A 22534-nucleotide genomic window follows, 5' to 3' on the forward strand; every position below is an offset into this window, starting at 1 on the left:
TTTGGCTTTGCTTTAAGCAACCAGCAAAGCATTGGTTGAACCTTCTTCAGGGTCCCAATATATGGCACGCTTTCAGGTTTTCAGGCTCCCCTCAAGGCAAGCGTGCGCTCCCTGTGCAGGGAAACTGGCCTATGAGGCATTCAAAGCATACTGTTTTGAATTTCGAGCTAAGGCGTTGGACTTTTTCATATACTGGCGTAACATATTCTGCATCAGGGATTGGGAACATTTTCGAGTTGGAGGGCCGTATTCCCTTTGGTGTGGGGTGAGAGGCAGAAGTGGGCAGAGCGATTAATGTATTTCTGTGCACACTTTTGTATACCTCTTCTCCAAGCAGGCAAAAGGTGTCAGAATTCAAAGACACATCTCAGGCAGGTGAAAACACTCAAGGAAGGTGCAAAACAGAGCTGGTGAGGTCTGTGTGGCCTGGGGTGTCACATATGTCTCCCAAGACTGAGGTTTCCCGTTCCAGTTCTACAAGCGATGAAATATCAGAGCCATTCACCCAACCATCCCATGTGTATAATTTGTTGTGTGATTGATCCATATTCATGTATTGCATCTGTTGCCTTTACAACCCATGTAAATATACTCTTACATGTCATTAGAAAGGGCTAAATGTAGGTGAGACATATATACCTGGCTCACTGCCATACACCGCTGCATCTAAATATCACAGTGACTGTAGGTTAGTGTGTCAGATTAAGCTTGAGGAGACTCAGGTTCAAATCCACATTTAGCTTATTGTGTGGCTTTGAGCAAGTCACTGTCTCACATGATAGCTGAGGATAAAATTGTGGGTGTGCAGGAAGATAACTGCACCCACCATCTTGAGCTTAGAGGAAACGCAGGATAGTTGAATGTCAAGTTCATTTTCTCTGTGTCTCTTTCCCATTCTTAAATTCAGTTCTCCGGATTTTCACATCAGTTGCAATGTTTTATTTCTTTCATTCTTAAAAAAACAAGTTCTCATGAAAATTTAGCATTTCCGTGCAAGTTCTTTCTAAAACACAAATCTTGGCATGTACTTTTACCTTATACACACATTTGGCAAAACAATTTCCCCTTATGCAATGTATTTTTGTACACTATTTTCACTAATACATACATTTTTATCCAAACATGGACTTTGAACCTGTTACTTGACTGGAAAGCAATTTTTGTACAGCTTACTGCATTGCAAAATTTATTGAAAGAGCAAATTTTGAAGGATGGCTGTGGTTTGGCTCATATATTGTTTTGGAAAGTGTGGATTGTTTTGTTTCACCTTTAAATGCAAGCTAAATCAAATTTCTCCCTCATACCGAGAAGCACATAGGCAGGGCCAGCCCACCTGTGAGGTGGGATGAAGCAGCTGCCTCAGGCAACAGAAGCCCTTTAGGTGGCGCCCTGCTCTGGCAACTTGTTTGGCTTATTCCTCCCTGCCCACCACAGAAATATAAGGGGCTTCTGGAGCTTGTTTATCTCCAGGAAAGGCAAAGGAGGTGGGACCGAGCGAGTGACACCATGAGCCACATGAGAATATAGGGCAATACAGTGGTACCTCGGGTTAAGTACTTAATTCGTTCCGGAGGTCCGTTCTTAACCTGAAGCACCACTTTAGCTAATGGGCCCTCCTGCTGCTGCCCCGCCGCCAGAGCACGATTTCTGTTCTCATCCTGAAGCAAAGTTCTTAACCCGAGGTACTATTTCTGGATTTGCGGAGTCTGTAACCTGAAGCGTATGTAACCTGAAGCGTATGTAACCCGAGGTACCACTGTACTTCTATTAGGACCACCCATCAGTTAAATAAGGTGGGTGTGGGGATGTAAGAAAAAGCTGTGAATAGTGTAGTTGCTTCCCAGGTATGCAGCTTCTCATAATATAGAAGACTTTGCAGGTACAACTAAGTTTGACTATCAAGGTGCAAGACATATTGTAAGGTGCATCCAATGCTATCAGGACAAAAACAAAACAAAACAAGTCAATGCTTCCCCATGTTTGAGAATATAAAATTCAGAAGTTACTGGAGTCTGTCCAAAGTCCTAATCCAGAACACACATAACTTGACCCTAGGGAGACGGAGAACAAAGATAAAGAGCAATGTGATGGTCTTTATATACTAGGCTAGGGAATATCTATGTACTAGGGAATATTTAGGTGATGTGTAATGTAAAAAAAATCAATTGGAACCAAATTTTGTAGTATTACATACAGACCATTTGTAGATCCCTAAAAGACAGGGTACAGGCTCATGAGGCAAATTTGCATAAATGTGCATATGTTAATGATGGAGAAAATAATTTCATAAAACACCATAATCTTGACGATTCCATTTTCTTTTGAGTTTATGGCCTAGCTAAACTGAAAAGACCTGTGCTGTGTAATTAATGTTCCAAAACACTGAAAATAATAAATGGTTAGAATCTATGGTGTCCACTGTATGCATGAAAAGAGAATCAGCTAGGCATGACAATTGTGATTAATCTTGAATTGTTTTGTAGACAGATGAAAGGAGATATTTGGAGACATTCAGTGAATAGGAAAATTAGTCAAAGTCTTAATAGAGAAAGACACTGAAAAATGGTTACATGCAATCACATGATATTATAATGAGGGCTGATCTGAAGATCCAAATGATTTTAATTGGTTTTAGGGTTATGACATTGGGTTGCAGCTATTAAGATTGCTGTGATCCCTTGACTGGTGAATAGAAATCACGTGTGTAATCTGGAAGTGTATAAAAAACATTGCTTTGAATGTGGTTCTTTACAGCCTTATTTTTGCGGAGGATAGCTGCACAAATTGCCTCCGGTCTTCGCACCCCTTAGTTGTGTGGGTGGTTTGTGGCACAAATCAGAGCTCTGGGCCTCTTTGGTGCATGTATACCGGCTGGTGCTACAATGTTAATTAGGGGAAGTGTAGAGATGCAACTCAGCTTGCTAAGGGGGTTGCATGAGGTTAAAGCAGATAGAGAAGGAAACTTCCAAGATTCCTAAACTGCCTCACTGTCCTTTGACCTCTGTACTGACCTTTCCTCTAATGTTACATGGTTATTCTCAATTTGTGGCTCTTGCTTCCTGCCTTCCTTCTTTTCAGACCCTCTTGTAGAGAGGAAATCTTTGGAAGTACTATACCTGTACCGTACTTTTCTGTGTATAAGACTAGGTTTTTTTTACTTTTAAAATAAGGTTAAAATTCTGGGTGCGTCTTATACACAGATAGTGCATATGCCCATTTTCTAAATTTGGGCTCCCCAAAAGTCAGGGGGCGTCTTATGCATGGGGATGTCTTACATACGGAAAAATACGGTACCTCTGCTAAGTGCAAGCAGCTAGTATGGCTCCCTTGCAACTCTATCCCAGCTTGCTAGAACTAGCTCTTTTCTACCCAAGTATGTACAGTATTTCCTACAATATACTTAGTGTCTTGTTTTTCGGTACCAAGTTTCCCTTGTGTGATTGCAACCAAGGTAAGCCTGCTCTCCTACAAGGGTTCAGTAAAGTCAGCTTCCAAGTTGTGTGCTAACTCTGCAACGTAATTCAAGATTAATGCTGCTCCTCCAGTCCCCAGTGTTCATGTACCAGGGGCAGAGTCAGCATCATTAGTAGGGCAGAAAGTGACACTACATGCACACCAAACCGGTGTGTATCTCTGCTTAGAGTGGCTTCCACCTAACAGTCATATATGCTGCCCCAGTGGCCCCAGCAGCCTGGCAGAAGAGGTGGTGCCATCCTAGCATTTATCCCACCATGCTGGGAACTGCTGCTGGGCCTGATTACCTAACGGTGGGATACCTGATGGCATGTAACTTCCCAAACTGAAGTCACATTTGCAGGTGGGGGAAATCATCTTCGTTTTCTGTATTCCAGTATCTTAAGCTGTCAGATATTGCATACTTCCTTCAAACTCCCCAAAGGCTCCTCTATGAAGCAGAAAGCTTCTGTTAACGAGACCGTCAGTGAGATTATTCCCTTGCCAGGCTAAATATGTGCCTGATCTGTTACTACAGAGGAAAGCCAAGTCCAACCAAGCAATTAGGCAGTTTTTCATTGATAGACATTTTTGAGTTTAAAGCCTACTAGGGAAAGCAGAAGAAAAGTAATAGAAACCTCTGAAGAAGGTTTATTTTAATTACTCTGTATTCCACTCACACATTTATATTTTATAAATTGCATTTAAATATAAAATAACATGGCGGCATTCAGACTAAAACTGCAGTATTACAAGAAAAATGTCAATTGTTACATAATGTACTGTACTGTTTTATTGTTGTTAGCCGCTCTGAGCCCGGCTTCGGCTGGGGAGGGCGGGATATAAATAAAAAATATTATTATTATTATTATTATTAATGTTACATCCGTGGCTGCACAGTTATGGTATTAAACATGATACTCCTTAGTAATATTTAATGGAAACATTTAAGCATAATTGCACCAGGTAGAAAAGGTACGGCCAAGTTTTTACAAAAATCAATAGGTGATCTATAGAAGTTCATTTAATATTACTCACCGGAGAAGAGATTAAGAGGAGGAACTGAGAAAATGCTATATGATCAAACTCTCAGAAGATTAAGAAACTTAAAGAAAGGGCATAGCTTGAATTAAGACACACACACATACACACACACACAAAGTGCACACACACACACAAAGTGTGGAGAAAAATATAGTAGCTCAAAATTGTGATAATTGTGGTGAATGTTATAGCTTTAGGTCAAAAGTCTCCGAACCCAGTGCCCTCCACACACTTTGGACTACAACTTCCGTTAGCTCCAGACTAATGTGTGTGTCACTGTGGCACAGTTGGCCAGCTTTCCATAATTGGCCCAAAACATTGCTTTTTGTTACCAAAACATGGGTATCCAGGTTTAGGATTGAATCTAGGAGTACCCTGCTAAACTATGAACTTGTGTTTTTAAGGTGAGTGCAACCACATCCAAGACACATCAATCTCTTCTGCCTTGTCTGGGCTTCAGTTTGTTTGCTCTCAAAGAGTTCAATCCTATAACAATATTATTTCCAATGCACAATAATGGCCTAAAAGGAAAACAATGAGTTCTTTTTTGAGAATAATTTTTATTTGATTTTACAAGTGTAAAGCTATAACAATACCAAATAAACATCAACATTTAGAGATTTCTCTGAATCTAGACTTCTTTCCATCCCCTCCTTGGGTCTTATTGTCAACATTTTCAACTGTATATTATTTCAAATCTGTCCATAACACTTGTTACATTACAAGTGTTATTAAAATCCTGCTAATGTATTCATCTGCTTACAGTGGTCTCCTAAATAAGTTGTAAGTTTTCCCCATTCTTTTTTGGAAGTTTTTGTCTTCTTGGTTCCTGAGCTTTCCAGTCAGCTCTGCCATCAGCTTAGTTTGCCATTCCTCTCTGGTAGGGACTCTTTCTTCTTTCCATCTCTGGGCTAGAAGCATCTGTGTGGCTGTTGTCGCATACATAATAAGTATTTTCTCTCCTTTGGAATTTCAGTACCTATAATTCCTAATAAAAATGCTCCTGGTTTTTAAACAAAAGTTATTTTAAATATTTTTTCCAGTTCATTATATATCATCTCCCAGAAAGCTTTTATTACCTTACACGACCACCACATATGATAAAAGGTACCTTCTTTTTCTTTACATTTCTAGCAGGTATTTGTACTTGTTCTATACATTTTTGCTAACTTACTAGGAGTCAAATACCACTGGCACATCATTTTCATATAATTTTCTTCCAGTGTACAACATGCCGTAAATTTCAAATCTATTTTCTATAACTTCTCCCAATCTGCAGTCTGAATCTGCAATCTGTTGCCCAGTGTATTATTACAGATTTAACCTGTTCATCTTTTGTTTGCCTTTCCAAGAGCAATCTACACATTTTTGACAGTAATTTAACATTATTTCCCAACAAACCTTTTTGGAATCTTGATATCTCACAACTAAAACATTTCTTCTTATCTGTCTTAAAAATATCATTTAACTGGTATTTCATTTAATTGGTATATTTAATTTAATTAAAAATATCATTTAAAAGGAAAACAATGACTGAGTCGTCCCCCCCGCCCCACCCCCATTCTACAAAATCTGTGTCAGGCTGCCTGAAGATGATTCCTGCTCACCAAAGGTGAATAGTCAACTGGCAACTAGAACAGTACAACTGTGTCACTTTGGAGCAAATGTCTTGGCTAAAGTGAGTTGGACAAAGGACACACACACAATACATTTAAAGCACTCATATACCACTTTGATACTATTTCCCCAAATAAATCCAGGGAACTGTAGTTTGTTAAGGGAGCTGAGGGTTGTTGGGAGACCACACACAGAGCTACAATTCCCAGCCCAATTAGCAAATGACAGTTCCCCAGCATTTTTTGTGGGAAGCTACGACTGTTAACCTGAGAGTCCCATGGACTGCAAGAAGATCAAACCGCTTGATTCTTAAGGAAACCAGCCCTGAGTGCTCGCTGGAAGGACAGATTGTGAAGCTGAGGCTCCAATACTTTGGCCACCTCATGAGAAGAGAAGACTCCCTGGAAAAGACCCTGATGTTGGGAAAGATGGAGGGCACAAGGAGAAGGGGACAACAGAGGACGAGATGGTTGGACAGTGTTGTCAAAGCTACCAGCATGAGTTTGACCAAAGTGCAGGAGGCAGTGGAAGACAGGAGTGCCTGGCGTGCTCTGGTCCATGGGGTCACGAAGAGTTGGACACGACTACACGACTAAACAACAACAACAACTGTTAAAGTGGTCTAAGGGTGCTTTAAACTGGGGAGCCTTAGGCTCAATTCTTGGTCCTCCGCAGAGCTTACTGGTTTATTTATTTCATTTATATATTTTAAAAAAAGAAAAACCAGTTAAGGCAATTGCCAATATAAAAACAATTTCAAATCCAATACAGGTGCTGACTGGGATAAAAAGCGTCACTTTGAAGGCCCAGTCACCACCACAGCCTAGTCAAATTTGCAGGATTGTTGTGTGGATAAAAGGTGGGGGGAGGTGCCAAAATAAAATGATTTTGTGTCCTGTCACACAGGCTACACACAATCCTAACTTTCACTAGCTGGCTTTAAAGTCCTTTAAGATAAGGAAGAAGTGCTAGTACAGTACTAGGTTTGGTAATAAGTGTATCTTCTGCAGAAATGTTGCCATGTGTCTTCACCTGTGAGGAGTGCTTCAATTCAGGGCTCCGCCAGCCTGGTAGCAATGTACCACTCCGGGGTGGTCCATTCCAGTCCACCTCCCCCCACCCTGTTTCCCTACTTTTCTGTACCGATAAGACACAAAACATTCTGCGGCCATTGAGCATCCTGAGTCCTCTTAGGGCTGTCTTATGTCTCATTGTTTCGCTTGTTTGTCGGTAGAGGGTTTTGTTTTTTTATTCTTCTAAAAACCAAACATGCTGAGCTGTCCCCCAGGGCCCTATTTTGGCTACGTAGCAATGGGTACTTACTATTTGAATTCACTACCGGAGGGGCTGATTTCTTTCTTGTTAAAGTGGCCATTCTAGGTAGGTTTCAAAGCATTGCCATTCACCCTGAGTTAAGGAGTGGGCCAGATCTAAATGCCTTCCATACAGCAGGGGGAAATGAGGCACCACGAGGGAGACGCTGCTGGTGTCTGAATGGTCAGGGGACTTTTTAAAGTGTTAATTTTGGGATGGTGGTGCCATTGGAGCCCTTAGAATTGTAGAGTTGGAAGGGACCCCCATGTTAGAATTCCTGCTCCATGATTGCAGTCATGGGATTGTTGTCTATCACATGACGGTACATGTTTTGACTCCACAAAGTGGGAAGTGACGGAGACAGGATGTTTGTGTTACTGTGTTCCATAAAGTGGGACTATTGTCCTTTGTCCTTTTCCTCTTTGCTGTCTGATGCTAGAGAGAGCGAGAGCCATGTTGCAGTGCTCCGTGTGTGTTTATATGTAAATAAAGTAGATTAGCCAAAATGTTGAGTTACACATGTAAGGTCTGTTACACATGATGCGCAAACTCTGCGGATCCCTAAGTGTGCCGGTGTCTGTTGGCATCGGTCGCTGTGATGTTCGGGCAGAAGCTTTTGAAGCTCCCAAACAATCTACCAGGAGGGAGAGAACGTGCCAGTCGGGCATATGTTTCTACCAGGGTCCTACTCGAGTGTAGGCTGAACTCCTGACACCCCATGGGTCATCTAGTCCAACCCCCTGCAATACGGGAATCTTTTGCCCTACGTGGGGCTGGAACCCAGAACCCTAAGATTAACAGTCTCATGCTCTGAGCTATCCCAGGTCTTCTGGGATCTTCAAATACAGTGGTATCTCGGGTTAAGTACTTACTTCGTTCCGGATGTCTGTACTTAACCTGAAACTGTTCTTAACCTGAGGTACCACTTTAGCTAATGGGGCCTCCTGCTGCTGCTGTGTCGCCGCCGCACAATTTCTGTTCTCATCCTGAAGCAAAGTTCTTAACCTGAAGCACTATTTCTGGGTTAGCGGAGTCTGTAACCTGAAGCGTCTGTAACCTGAAGCGTATGTAACACGAGGTACCACTGTACCTCAAGGGCTGTCACATGAAAGATGGAGCACGCTTGCTTTCTGCTGCTCTGGAGGGCACGACTTGAACCAATGGCTTCAAGTTACAAGAAAGGAGATTCGGACAAACCAGGAAAAATTTTCTGGCAGTAAGATCTGTTTGACAGTGGAATGGACTCCCTCGGGAGGCTGTGGACCAGGCATAGGCAAACTTGGCCCTCCAGATGTTTTGGTACTACAACTCCCATCACCCCTAGCTAACAGTGGTCAGGGATGATGGGAATTGTAGTCCCAAAACATCTGGCGGGCGAGTTTGCCTATGCCTGCTGTGGACTCTCCTTCCTTGGATGTTTCTAAGCAGAGATCTGGTGGCCATCTGTCATGGATGCTCTAGCTGAGATTCCTGCATTTCTTGGGGTCCTGACTCTTGGGGTCCCTTCCAACTCTACAATTCTATGCTTCTGGGAAAAGAGAGCGAACTACCTCGGGCCAGCGCCGTCCACCTGGCAGGGAACCTTGGGAGCGAGCCCAACTGAGGTCAGAGAGACTTCCTTTGGAACAAACCAGAGGTCAGCTCGGGATGCGAATCAATGCAACCCGATCAGCCTGTTCAGGGCAGCTGCTCCAAAGAAGCCATCCTGCCAGCGAGCTCTGTTGGGCGACCGGCCGGCAGAGGGCGCTGCCGGACAAGGTCCAGGCGCGGCGGCTGGGAGGCGGCCGCGAGCGGGGATGCAGCGAGCGAGCGGGCGCGGGAGGAGGGAGCCTGAGTGGCTGGGCGCGAGAGAGGAGCTGATGCTGCAAAGCCGCCCGGAGGGGACCATGAGGAGCTCAGAGCGGGAAGAAGAAGACGAAGACGAGCGCGCAGAGGCAAGCGCCTAGCTTCGCCCGGCCGCCGTGCCCGAGCCAGCGCGCCCGACTATGGCTGGGGGAAGGCGAGGGCTGGTGGCTCCCCAGAATACCTTCCTGGAGAACATCGTCAGGAGATCCAACGGTGAGGAGAGAAGGAGATCCCGGCGGCGGTGGGACGGGGAGGGAGCCGTGAGGACCACCCTCCCGGGCAGAATGCAGGGAGCGCTGCTGGCGGTGTTCGCGTGCACGTGTGAATGCGTCCCCGGGACTGCTCGGTCGGCCCCAATGCGGGACTCGCGAATCCGGGCTCGATCCGGAGCTCCTCCTGGCTCAGGTGGGGATGCCTTTTGGGTGGGAGCCCGGAGAAGTCTGACAGAAGAAAAAGTGGTCCAGATTCCTCCGTGAGGAGGCAGGTTCAGGTGGGGTGGGAGAGGAAACCCCGCAAGGCTCCTGGGCCCCATGAAATGCCACTGTTTTGGGGGCTGGGGAGGTGTTGTTGCAGGGCCGGTTTAGGGGGATGCTGCTGCTGTTCAGGGCGGGATTGGTGGTGGGAAAAGATCAGCAATAATTCCTCCTGCTCCCGAGCTCTTGGGATGATGTCCTAATGTAGACTCCTTGCAGTGTGTGTGTGTGTGTGTGTGTGTGTGTTGGGGAGAGAATGCTCCTCCGTTCCTTTTCCTGGGGGAGTCCTTTCCCTTTCTCTCGCCTCCCCACTCCCCCGCCTCGCTTGCTCAGGGGCTGTCCCCTCCCTTGTTACTGAGGTTTTTGGTGCTATGCAGACCTGGGAGTCTCTCTTTGCGGAGGCTGTAGTGAGATCCTCAGCTAGAGCGAGCGAGCGAGCGAGAGGCACTTGGATCTAAATGGGCTTCCTTCCAGACTTCACCTCCCTGCAGGTGGAAGCCGACAGGGAGAACCTGTCTAAAATAACAGCCACACACTTTAAAAGTGCAGCAGGAATGGGGGGGACGGGGACGAACACCCTGATGCATATCTCTATGTAGTTGTCGAACGGGTGTGATTTCTACATTTGTTTTGTTTCTTTTTAAAATAGGCTGATACTTCCATAGGGTGGGGTGGGGGGTAAAGAGAGAGGTTTTTAGGCTAGAATGCTCTTGAAGGTTAATTCTGACAATTTAGACTAAGTACTGACTAATATCAGTCCCTGGCTGGCTCCAAGCCCCCTCCTGACATTCAAATAAGCCACTGTTATACAAGAAGAATCTTGCAGGTCATTATAATCCGGATTGCTGAATCTAGTGCACAGTGAGAAGTCACATTTCTGTGTTCAGGAGAAGATACTGATTGGGGGAAGTTGTTCAAATGCTTAAATATGGCTAAAGGGAATTTTGAAACAGTTCTGGTTGAAAGATCAGCAGCATGGGCTTGAGGTCATTTATTGTTATTATTGTATTTCATTAATTTATTTATTTTTAATTAAAACCCTAATTGCATGTTTGTATTCCCTAACAAACAGCCTCCACTTGGTAAACAGAGCAGGAAAATTGAGGTGGGAAGGACCTTAGTCTCTGATTTGTGTGTGTGTGGCTTGTCCCTGCCTTATAATTCTCAGGCTAACAGGATGACCCACGAATTTTAAAGCCACATTAGCATTAGTTCCATCGCACTGAGGCAATCGAAACAAACATGGTACCAGCTCGAACCCATATAGGGTTAGACGTGCCTGTCTCTGTATAGGTCTGGATTTATTTATTTTATGAAGTGGATTTCTCTTCCACCTTTCTGTTGGCATGAGAGTTCTGGAGGGCTGCTGATTGCAAGTTTGCTGCCTCGCCAGGCTTGTGGTGTGTGACTGTAAAGGAGGCCAGGGATCCTCTCCTTTGAACAGTTACACAGAAGAGAAAATTGCAGCAGATTCAGCTGCTACTACCCCTACATGACAAGCTGTCCAAATTCCCCTCTTCCGTTGAAAGGCAAATTGCTGGGAATGGGATTGAAAACAATGCTGTCAATATCACAACACCGTTACCCAAATCTGTGGCGCAACCCCACTTGGAATACTATGTGCGTTCTGGGCTCCGCACCTTAGAAAGGATGTCATTGAGCAGGAAAAGGTTCAGAAAACCAAAATGATCAAGGACCTGGTAAACTCCCCTGTGGAAAAAGGTTACAACATTTGAGTCTTTTCCATTTACAAAGAGAGAGAGAGAGATTGGCAATGGGGATATGAGAGCAGTGTATACAATTATGCTTAGTGTGTGGAAAGTGAATAGAGGTAAGTTTCTCTCCCGCCCCCAGCTCATATTTCCAGAACTGAGGGATGTGCTAAATGGTGAGAGATGCAGGACAAGCAAAATGAAGTTCTTAGTCTATGGGAATCACTTCCACAAGATGCAGATGACTTTAAAAGAGGATTAGAAAATTCATGGGGGTTGAAGCTATCCATGGCTATATGAGACCTCCAGGATCAGATACACCATGCCTCTGAATACTGAAGAGGCCAGAATATCAGCTAGACAGGGCTCTCGCATGTTGTGATTCAGGGCTTCCCAGAGACACCTGGTTGGCTGCTGTAAGAAAGAGTATTCTGCACCAGGTAGGCCTTTCCTCTGATCCAGCAGTGCCTTTGGGTTCAGGCACCTTTTCCTCCTCTCCCAAAGGCTCGTTCCAGTGTTATGTGTTTGCAAAATTATGACCCAGTTCCTTCCTTTCAGTTTGATTAATTGCAGCTACTTGAACAAATAAGAGCTATTGGCACAAGTATTGATGAGCGAGACGCAGGGCTGGAATCCAAATGGAGAAGGCACACTGCCTCTAAAGATGCTGTGGGGGGGGGGGGATTCAGCTACACAATGATAAGGCAGATATACAACTTTAATAACTTCCAGAAACACTTTGCTGTTTTAAAAGGGTTGCACTGTAGAGGAAATCACCTTTTGATTGTTCTCCATGCAAACCACGATCACATTAATGTATACTGATGCGTCACTTCAAAATGTAAATTAGTCCCCTCCAGCCCCAATCCATCATTAAAAGTGAAAGGTTTTACTTGGGAGGAGAGGAGAAATATCACTTGTCATTAACTCAGTAATGGCCAGTGCTTTCTTCTCCTCAAATTATTTCACTGTTGTCAGATGAATACGCATTCAATCAGCACCAACTTAAAAAAACACCCCTCCAACTTCCTAGCGCCTGCCTTCATGTTTGAATAATATTATCATTAAAATGTCATTTTGAAGAAAGCGCTGTGTGGAAATTGACATGTCCTTGACTTTCCTTTTCCTTCCCCCAATAAGAGGCCTGATGCAAAACCCATTGCCTTTAATCAAAATTCATCAATGGCTGCCAAAAAGTTCCTAAAACAGACTCTCATGGTGGGCAGACTTCTGGCTTTCAACGTTTATTTGCTAGAACTCCCAAGATCCATCAACCAGGGGGTTGCAAAAGGACATGTATCTACCTGTAGAAGGGTGAAAGGGACATGCATCTATAATTACAGAATTCTGCATCCGGGAATTCAAGAATTCTGAGACCTGAATGGAGTCTTCCACACAAAAATCTGCCCCAACTCATATTGGTAATATAGTTCGGAGCTGTGTGTGGGCAGGGGGTCATTTTGTTGCCATAATTGTTCAAGCGCTGGGAATCAGAAATCCTCCCCAATCTACTGCAAATTATCCAGAGAATGGCCAGTAGGTCCAGATCTGCCCACCCCTGCTTTCCAGGACAGCCACACACATGGTGTGTGTGTGTAGCCATAGATTCAAGAGCAGCCAGAAGATTAGAATGCTTGTTTTCCAGCATTTTGTTGTTGCACTGGGGTAGTTTCTGTCTTTATCCAGTTTTACTGAGTTAGGGTGGAATGTACTAACTCTAGTATTGGAGATGGTCTGCCTCTGAATTCCAGTTGTTGGGGAGCACAAATTGGGAGAGAGATGTTGCGCTCATGTCTTGTTTGTGGTCTTCTGGTTGGTACTGTGAGAACAGGATGCTGGACCAGATGGGACTTTGTTTTGATTTAGCCGGGAACTTTTAAAGTTCTTACTAGAAGCAGGGCACACTTATTTCTTGGCTGCCTTTCCCCTCTAGTGGATTCTTTCTAGCTTGCAACTTACTTGAGCCTGGATAGCTCAGTTGCTGAGAGTGTGGTGCTAATAAGGCTAAGGTTGCAGGTTCAATTCCTGTATGGGGCAGCTGCACATTCCTGCATTGCAAGGGCTGCATTAGATGATTCTTGGGTTCCCTTCCAGTTCTATGATTCTACTTGCAGCAGGTTCATGTGGTAGGCACGTCTCGGCATATCAAGCACAGCCTTTCCAGGTCTTCATTCATGTAGAATAAATGCATCTGTAAATAGTGGTTCTTTCCTCCAACCTACATGTGTGGTTCTACATGTGGTTCTTTCCTCCAACCTACATGTGTGCTACATGTGTGGGGTTCTTGGTTGCATGCATATAGTATACATCCATGGTTGAGCAATTGCCTTGCATGCAGAAAGTTCTTGGTATAATAATAATAATAATAATAATTTATTATTTATACCCCGCCCATCTGGCTGGGCCTCCCCAGCCACTCTGGGCGGCTTCCATAAAAACCAAAAATACGGTAAAATGTCACACGTTAAAAACTTCCCTGAACAGGGCTGCCTTAAGATGTCTCCTGAATGTCAGGTAGTTGTTTATCGCTTTGACATCTGCTGGAAGGGCGTTCCACAGGGCGGGCGCCACTACCGAGAAGGCCCTCTGCCTGGTTCCCTGTAGCTTTGCTTCTCGCAGTGAGGGAACCGCCAGAAGGCCCTCGGCGCTGGACCTCAGCGTCCGGGCAGACTGATGGGGGTGGAGACGCTCCTTCAGGTACAACCCCCAGTGTCTCCAGGTTGGGCTGGGTAAAGCTTCTGCCTGAATATCCTGCAGAGCAGCTAGACATTGGGCTAGACAGTATACTCAGTGAAAGACAGCTTCCTATGTTTCTAGCTTTACAAGAGAGGACTTCCTACAGATACCCATAGATGGAGGGTGGAAAAGACACAGGGTGCTTTCAGAATGATGGGATTCAATCACATACCAGCAATTCAGGCTGCACAATTACAGTTGATTCGGGAGGTCTTGCACACAGCAGACTCACTTCCCCCAAAGAGAGGACTTTTTGCAAGAAGGAAAGTGAGAGGGAAATGCAGGGATGTGTGTGGGTCACTAGTGAAAGTGCCATGAGGCTATTGCTTCAGTTCTGCCCTCCTGGGACAGCCACTCCTGCTGATCAATATTGTGATTAAATATATCATAACATAAATGACTGCATTATGCAACACAATAAATATTAATATCAATAACACTTGACAGTGACCACCCCCTGGGAAGTGGCTTTGAATGGCTGGCTAAATCAGGTGAAGTTGAGTTAGGGACTTCCCCTTCATCAAAAGGCTCCAGTGAATTAAGAAGACGAGACCAACAGTGGGTTCAGCAGTCAAGAAGGTGGTTTCTGCAGGTGCTGTAGGGGGAAGTGAGGGGCAGATGGGGTTCATCAACCTGGGAAGGGAGCCCATCTAGGAAAAGGAAAACTCTGATCCGAAACCTTTGCTGCCTTGTGTGATATCTTTGGGAGAAGAAAAGGCTAAGTAGTAAACCGTACTGAAATCTGGAGTGGAGTCCCTAAGGCAGTTGGATGGCAGCTTGTATACCTCCTTCCAGCAACTCCTGCAGCCAAGCTGGTGCCAAACATATTGCTTTCCTTTCCTTTGGGCCACATCAGCGAAGACAAGAAGGGGGTCTTGTCGTCTGGGCAGCCCAGGACCTCCATACACACTGCCCAAGTTTTCGCCCCAAGGAGGTCACTTTGGTGCTGCTAACTCAGTGGTCTGACTTCACCCCCGGAGGCACACTCCAATGTCTCTTGAGACAGAAAGATGCCAGCAACAACAAATACAAGCTTCCAACAACTGAATATTGATCTTAATAGTACCACATAATAAATCACATAACAGGCTTCCTTTATATGCACCAGTTTCTTGTTAAATCACATTCAGTGCTAAAGTGCCAAGCACAGATCACAAACCTATTAATTTCAATAGAACTAGGAGGAACACTTACATATAAACTTCCTGTACTATAAACTATTTTTTCTTAAAATACATTAAATATTAATTTCGGAACTGCTTGCAACTTTTCATGCAATTGTTTTTTGTAAACAAACTCCAGATCCCATCCCAACAGAATATATAAATAGAATCAACATTAACAAGGAACCAAAACAAATACCTGATTAAACATTCACAGTCTTTGCTCGTGTAGTGGGGACGAGATGCAGCGGCAATATTTATTCATTTGTCACATTTATAACCCACCCCTTTTCTCCAAGAAGCTCAAGGTGACGAACATAGTTTCCCCTCCCTCCCAGTTTATCCCGGGGATTTGAACCCTGGTCTCCCAGATCCTAGTCCAGCACTCTAACCACTATACCACAGTGGCTCTCAAGAGCCTCGCAGTAGCAGTGTTGCTGCCACTTACTAGGATGGGTGAGGTGGCAGCAAGAATTTGATGCTCCTGCTGGTGGTCCACACAGTCCTGGCTACACTGCCATCTTGCTCCTGCTCCTGCATCTCTTGGTGAGCAGTAGTGAGGCTCTAGTGGGTCCTCTCTAGTGGGTCACCTGTTCCCAGTGGTGTGAACACCACTGAAAGCCATCTCTAGCTCATATCACATCTGCTCGTATTGTTTATACATTTTTATCTTTCAATTCCAGGGAGTGTCTCCAATAACTGATCAACCCCCCCCCCTACTTTTATTTTTTTCCATCTCTAATAATGCAAGTTCTCTAACCATCCCAGCCATTTCCCACCTTTTAATTTAGCCAGGCTTTCATAGTTGGTACTTGATTACCCTGACCTTTAGTGGCTATTGGAATTTTGGCTGTTGTTAAAAGATCGCACACTGTCTTCTCCATAATAAAAAAAAATCCTTCTAGTAGCACCTTAAAGACCAACTAAGTTAGTTCTTGGTATGAGCTTTCGTGTGCATGCACACTTCTTCAGATACACTGAAAAAGAAGTTGCCAGATCCTTCTATATAGTGAGAAGGTGGGGAGGGGTATTACTCAGAAGGGTGGTGGGAATGGGGGATTGGCAGATAGCTGAGATGAGCCTGTTGACGACTCTTAACGACTGTAATAGGTCTTACAGGAAAAGGCAAGGGGTGAGAAGGTGAGAAATGGCTTAGTCATGTATAATGAGATAAGAATCCAATGTCTTTGTTCAGACCAGGTCTCTCCATGGTTTTAAGTTTGGTAATGAGTTGCAATTCAGCAGCTTCTCTTTCCAGTCTATTTCTGAAATTCCTTTGTAGTAAAACAGCTACTTTGAGATCTTGTATAGAATGTCCTGGGAGATTGAAGTGTTCTCCTACTGGTTTCTCTGTTTTGTGATTCTTGATGTCAGATTTATGTCCGTTTATTCTTTGGCGTAAGGTTTGGCCTGTTTGTCCAATATAGAGAGCTGAAGGACCATGTTATTGCAGTTCCTCATTATTTGGTATTACAGAATGTTTAATGTCGCCTACCAAAAATGCCACCGAGTCTAAGATAATGTTGTAACATAAGTCAATATCATTCTAAATCAGATTATGAAGATGTACTGGTGGGAAGAGAAATCTGTGAGTACAATGAAGTTCATTGTACTGTACCAGCGCTAGTGTCTACAGTTAGAAGTTCTATAGATGACCCTGCCAGGATATGGCAAAGACTGAACCTGGGACCTTCTGCATGCAAGGATGAGAGGTCCACAGCTGAGTGGCAGCATCTTCCCAGGGTTTCTGAAGGGCTTTCTCCCAACCCTACATGAAGATGCCATTGATCAAAGCTGGAACCTTTTGCACAGCAAGTCTGTATCCTACCACTGACCCTTTCCGTGAGGTTTGTAGCTCATTGGTGATTTGATCCTGGGTCTCCCTGGTCCTAGTCCAACATTCTAACCAATGTTAGAAACTCAGATGTGTAAGCTAGGTGCCAAATGGCTCCTTAAACCAAGGTTACAGTCGCCAAAACAGAATGTCTAGTTGCCATTTGGGGGCAAGACTTTCTATATTAAGTGACTTTTTTGTAATGTTGGCCTCTCTAACAGTCCTACATGTGTCTACTCCGAAACAAGCCCCACTGCATTCAGTAGGACATTTCCCCAAGTATGTCTTCAAAGAATGTCCAAAACTGTGGACCAGGTTATAAAAGGGAAAGATGGGGAAATTACTCTGACTTTGCCACCTCTTGGTCTCTGTGTAGATCAGTGTGTGACCTTCCAAATGTTGCTGGACCCCAACTCCTATGAACCCCAGCTTGCATGGGCAATGGTCAGGGATGCTGGGAGTTAGAGTTTTGCAACATCTGGAGGGCAACAGGTCTCCCAATCCCTGGTACAGTTTCATAGCAGAAAAGAAGTGGAAACAGAGGTATCTGCGACCTCTTGTGTAGATCAGGGGAAAAGTCTGGTGGCTAATCAACCAATTGATGCCACAACTGCTCCCATATGGACTCTTGAAAACATTAAAAACAAGAACCCCAAAATAATTGTTCCCAGAGTCATTCCACTGTTCTGCAGAATGTCAATTTGCAAAGGGACTCCAGGCAATCTTTTGCCAGAGTGATTGTATTAACATTAAAAAAGCTCATGAATCAGCTGGAGAAACGAAAGCTGCACATGGCCTTTTCTTTGATTTGGTAAAAGCTTTATGTAGTGGGCCACAAAGAGACCACCTAACAGGGCGGGAAATTAGTCTGATCTGAAAGAGAGAGAATATAAATGGACTGAATCATAAAGTTTTCATTTTACTAACGTTTTGCTGTGTTGCAGTTATATCTATCTATCCTTGTGGTATACAGCAGGTTACAGATGTAAGTATTGGTTCTGAGTGCCTGTAATATCTAAGATCTCTTTCACGGCCTTGCCAATACATTTAGAAAGCCCATGTACTCTGAAGATCACAATGCTTTCTGCAGAATGCTGCCACTGCTGCACTTTACCCCCCCCCTTTTTTTGTAAATTCAGTGGGATGTTGTAGATGTCTTACTCAGGAAGAGTCCAAGACATTTTTGGTGTGTGGAGTGGGAGAATATGGTGCCCTCACATTCCACCTACAGAAGCTGACTGGTTTAGGGAATATGTTTGATGAAAACACAGTGCTTTCAGAAATGCCATGTAATGCTAAATAATAATAATAATAATAATAATAATAATAATAATAATAATAATAATGGAGCTGCAAGTACTTGGCAATCATTTTTAATGATTCCTATGCAATTTTACACACATTTTACTTACCAAGCAAAACTAAATCATATAATCAAAATATTTTTTGAATTTTAAAGTCATGTTGCAACTTTATGACACCTTTCCTTTTTAGAATTTGAAAGTTGAAAAATTCAGCACACCCTAAATTTTCTGAAGAGGGCAGCTGTTGAGAGCCCACTGGGAAGGGATGCTCTCCACAGTGTCCTTTGGTAGCATGCCAAGCGTGTTTCAGATTTCTACAACTGCCGGTCAGTTTTTGCAGCCCCAACTGCTATAAAGTTTGGCCTTTGCATTCATTAGGAGTGTTGTCAGTATGAATGTGTTGGAATGGCTCCTGAAAGTTCCTTGTAAATTAATGGTTCAAGGCTTGCCAAAGAGGAGCGTGGTGAAGAAGCAATGCGCTCACTCTCTCTGCACCGTTTTAGGCTGTACAATGATAACAAAAGAAATGGGAAGGCACCAGCCAGCTTTTGCTCTCCACAAAGCACCCTATTATTAGCACAAATTTCTAAATTGTCCCATGTCTTGCATACAATCAAATGGCGCAACCCTAAGAGGAGTGCAGGGTTTATACAATTAACTCAATTGTGTTATGCAAAAACAAACCAAAAAACAAACATTGATCCCTTGTGACCTTGAGCTATTTTTACCACAATCTCCATCCGAAGAACCTTTGCATCTTCCCTTTTCGATCTGCTCTTCCATTAGAGTCATTGTGAGTGGTTTGCATCCTGACACCGCAATCCTAAATATAAAATACCTGGTATTCAGTTCCATTGACCTCCATGTTGACAACCAGCAATTTATTCCAAACTTTGATACCCATTCAGTGCATCAGAAGTGAGTTGGAAGAAAGGTGCCATCTACTGTCAAGGATTTTCTTGATTTTCACCACTTAATGTTTTTTTTTTTTTTAAGTACCCTTTTCCAGATAATAATTATCTAACCAATAACTAGTATTTTTCTCTCTAGTTAGCGAATTGTCTGAGCAAGACTGGGTGGTTAATACACCCTAATAAACATTCATTAGAAGGGAAATTTGTGGACAAGAACCACTGAATCTTGATTGTGTATTATAAACAAATCCATAGTTGCCAACAGCAATAAAAGAGATTGCTTTTTGCCATTTTGTATTTCTGCTGTATTTCATCAGTTGCCAGTCTCTCCTTTCTGATTTTCTAGTAAACGTGATGAGTTAGCCTGCTATTGCGTATATACGTATACGTAATTTTAGTTTAGTTAAATATGGGATTTATTTAAATGACTCTTCCCTACCCAACCCCACAAGGCATGCCTGAATTCAGGTCAAAGCGCATTCGGTGTCCAACTAGACAAGAAAAGTAATGATGATCAGATAATCTGGTCCAGCATTCTGTTCTCACGATGGCCAGCGCAGTGGGAAGCCCACAGAAAGGAACTGAGTGCAACAGCACTTTTGCCACTTGTGTTTGTGCTCCGAGCCCCAAAACCCTCATGGAAATAAAGACACAGTGGAGACAGAATTTAGTTTAAATGTTAATGGGCAAATTTTGGCCACAACTTTATTGAATGCACAAATGTGACTGGTATTGACTTAGGCATTGGTATCAAAACTATAACTGGCTCCTTCCCCACCCTGCAGGAAGCCTGGAAGGGTAAACAACCAGTAGGGGATCCCCGTCAGTGTATATTGACTGGTGCTCAGCCCTGGGGTTCCTGGGGTTCCTGGCATAGCCCTAGCCCCTCTCCGGACTTCGGACGAGATCCAGACCCCCAGATTCCTTTAACGGAATACCCTATTCATTGGAGGGGCAGGTGATGGCCGCACCTCCCCTCCCCACATTTCCCTAAACCAATGCCTAACCGCCAAACCTTACAAAGTTGTGACGATTGCTAAGAGGTAGGCAAAAACCAAGTGGCCACAGCCAATCTGCCACATTGGGAAAAATTCCTATCCGGCCCCCGTTCCAAAACAGGTGACCAACCAAAGCAAGGCCAAACACGACCTAATTAGTGGGTGTGTCGGCGGGTGTTCGGCAGTGCGAAGCAAAAGGAGTTCCCTACGTCGTGCTGCCAAATAGATACCCCCAACCTTTGCCACAATGCCGATTGGCTAAAGGCCAGTGGCATAACTGTGACACCACCACCACCAAGCTCCGCCCACAAGCCAGTTGGGGAAGAGTTTCAGGGGCCGAGCACAACATGGACCCTCTGTTAGGAGGATCCAACTTCTCTGAAACTGGGATTCAGAGGTAATGCACAACCATCACGACTAGTAGCTAATTATAACCTTATCATCCATGAATTTTAAAGCTGTCCAAGTTGGAGTTTGCAGTGGATCTTGTGGCAGTGAATTCTGTAGTTTCTGTGCTGTGTGAATCATAGAATCGTAGAGTTGGGATGGTTGCGGCAATGCAGGAATCTCAGCTAAACTATCCCTGACAGATGGCCATCCAACCTCTGCTTAAAAACGGCCAAGAAAGGAGAGTCCGCCGTCCCCTGAGGGAGTCTGTTTCACTGTCAAGCAGCTCTTACTGTCAGAAAGTTCTTCCTGATGTTTAAGTCGGAATATGCTTTCTTGTAGCTTGTGGCCTCAAGAGGGTCCTACCCTCCAGAGCAGGAGAAAAGCTTGTTCCCTCTTCCATGTGACAGCCCCTGAGAGATTGAAGATGACTGTCGTATCTCCTCTCAGTTTCCTCTTTCCCAAGCTAAACATACCCAGATCCTATCCTTCAACTGTTCCTCATATGGCTTGGCTTCCAGGCCCTTGATTGTCTTCATTCCGTCTGTGCTGAACTGTCCAACGTTCAGCTTCACTAGATGATCCTGGGTCCTATCCAGTATCATAGGAAAAGGAGAAAAGCCTATCTGATATATCAAGCAGCTGCTTTACCATGCTTTAGAAAAGCCAGTCCTTCTAAACTGACAATAGCTCAGATGAATAATCTAGATAAACAACAGAGGCTCTACCCATTTGAAGGCTCTGTTCATCCATGCAAAAAGCAAACAACATTTGGAGTTCACTAGATGTTAGTCCGAGGGGACTGTCTTGTTTCTGGTGCCTTTCACGTATGATTTATGTACAGGAGGAAAAATATTCCCCACTCTCTTCCCTCACAAAGGGAAAATCAGGGATAATTCTTTGTTCTGCTTTTGCAAAGACGAAGGAGTAACTCCTTCATCATCTTAGAACAGGGTTGGGGAATCTTCAGATGTTATTGGACTCCAGTTCCCATCAGCCACAGCCAGTATAGTCAGTGGCAGTGCCCGGGACGAGGCCAGGATTGTACCCCCTAACCTCCTTGCGGGCATCGTGCAGTAGGCAACAGGTGGACTTTGCTGTGCCCCTGTGGCAGCCACTCCTCACAGAGGTTGCCTGCTAGTCACCACATTTGCACTCTCAGCTTGGCAAGCTCCCGGTGGGAGTGGCGACTGTCCTCTGCTTGGTGGGCTTGGCAGAAAGCGGCTAGCGCAGCCCTTCCCTGGCCACCTCTCATTGGCTGCACAGTGCGAGGACGGGTGCCTGTGGATCCTGGGCGAGCAGACGACTCTCCTCTCTGCGCTCCTGCTGTGGGGTGTGCACCTCATTCAAGGACACACACCAGGAGTGAGGCCCCGGGGAAGGCCCGGATTAGGCCGGGAGAAGTCTGGGCTCTGACCGGAGGGATTTCTGCCCAGGGGCGGGCACCTCTTCGCTGGCCCTGAGGAGAAGGCGGTGCTCTTTGTGGCTCCAGAAGGCGGCAGCCATGTGGCCTCGTCAAGGGAGCCTGTTTTGGAGCGCCGGGTTCTGCCCCCTCAGAATTCTGTGCTCGGGGCCACAACTCCCCTTGCCTCCCATGCTGTGCCACTGAGTATGGTCAATGATCAGAGATGGTGGAAGTTGTCCTTCAGCAACATCTGAAGGACCACAGGTGACCTGCCACTAATCTGGAAAGATAATTTCCTTGCAGGCAGAGAGAGGGGAAAAGTTTAGAGACACATA

General features: G+C 44.6%; 1 protein-coding gene across 4 annotated transcripts in view; it reads left to right on the plus strand.

Annotated features, from left to right (window-relative positions):
* Positions 1-9247: 9247 nt before the first annotated feature.
* Positions 9248-22534, plus strand: part of KCNH1 (potassium voltage-gated channel subfamily H member 1) — a 249115-nt gene continuing 235828 nt past the window's right edge. For all 4 annotated transcript variants that reach the window (XM_081185983.1, XM_081185984.1, XM_081185985.1 and 1 more), the window contains exon 1: positions 9248-9486. In XM_081185983.1, coding sequence (XP_081042109.1) covers positions 9414-9486 — 73 coding nt within the window. In that variant the 5' untranslated portion in view covers positions 9248-9413. The remainder of the gene's footprint in view (positions 9487-22534) is intronic.

Source organism: Podarcis bocagei (genome assembly GCF_964188305.1).
Source record: "Podarcis bocagei genome assembly, chromosome: 3".
Taxonomy (NCBI): domain Eukaryota; kingdom Metazoa; phylum Chordata; class Lepidosauria; order Squamata; family Lacertidae; genus Podarcis; species Podarcis bocagei.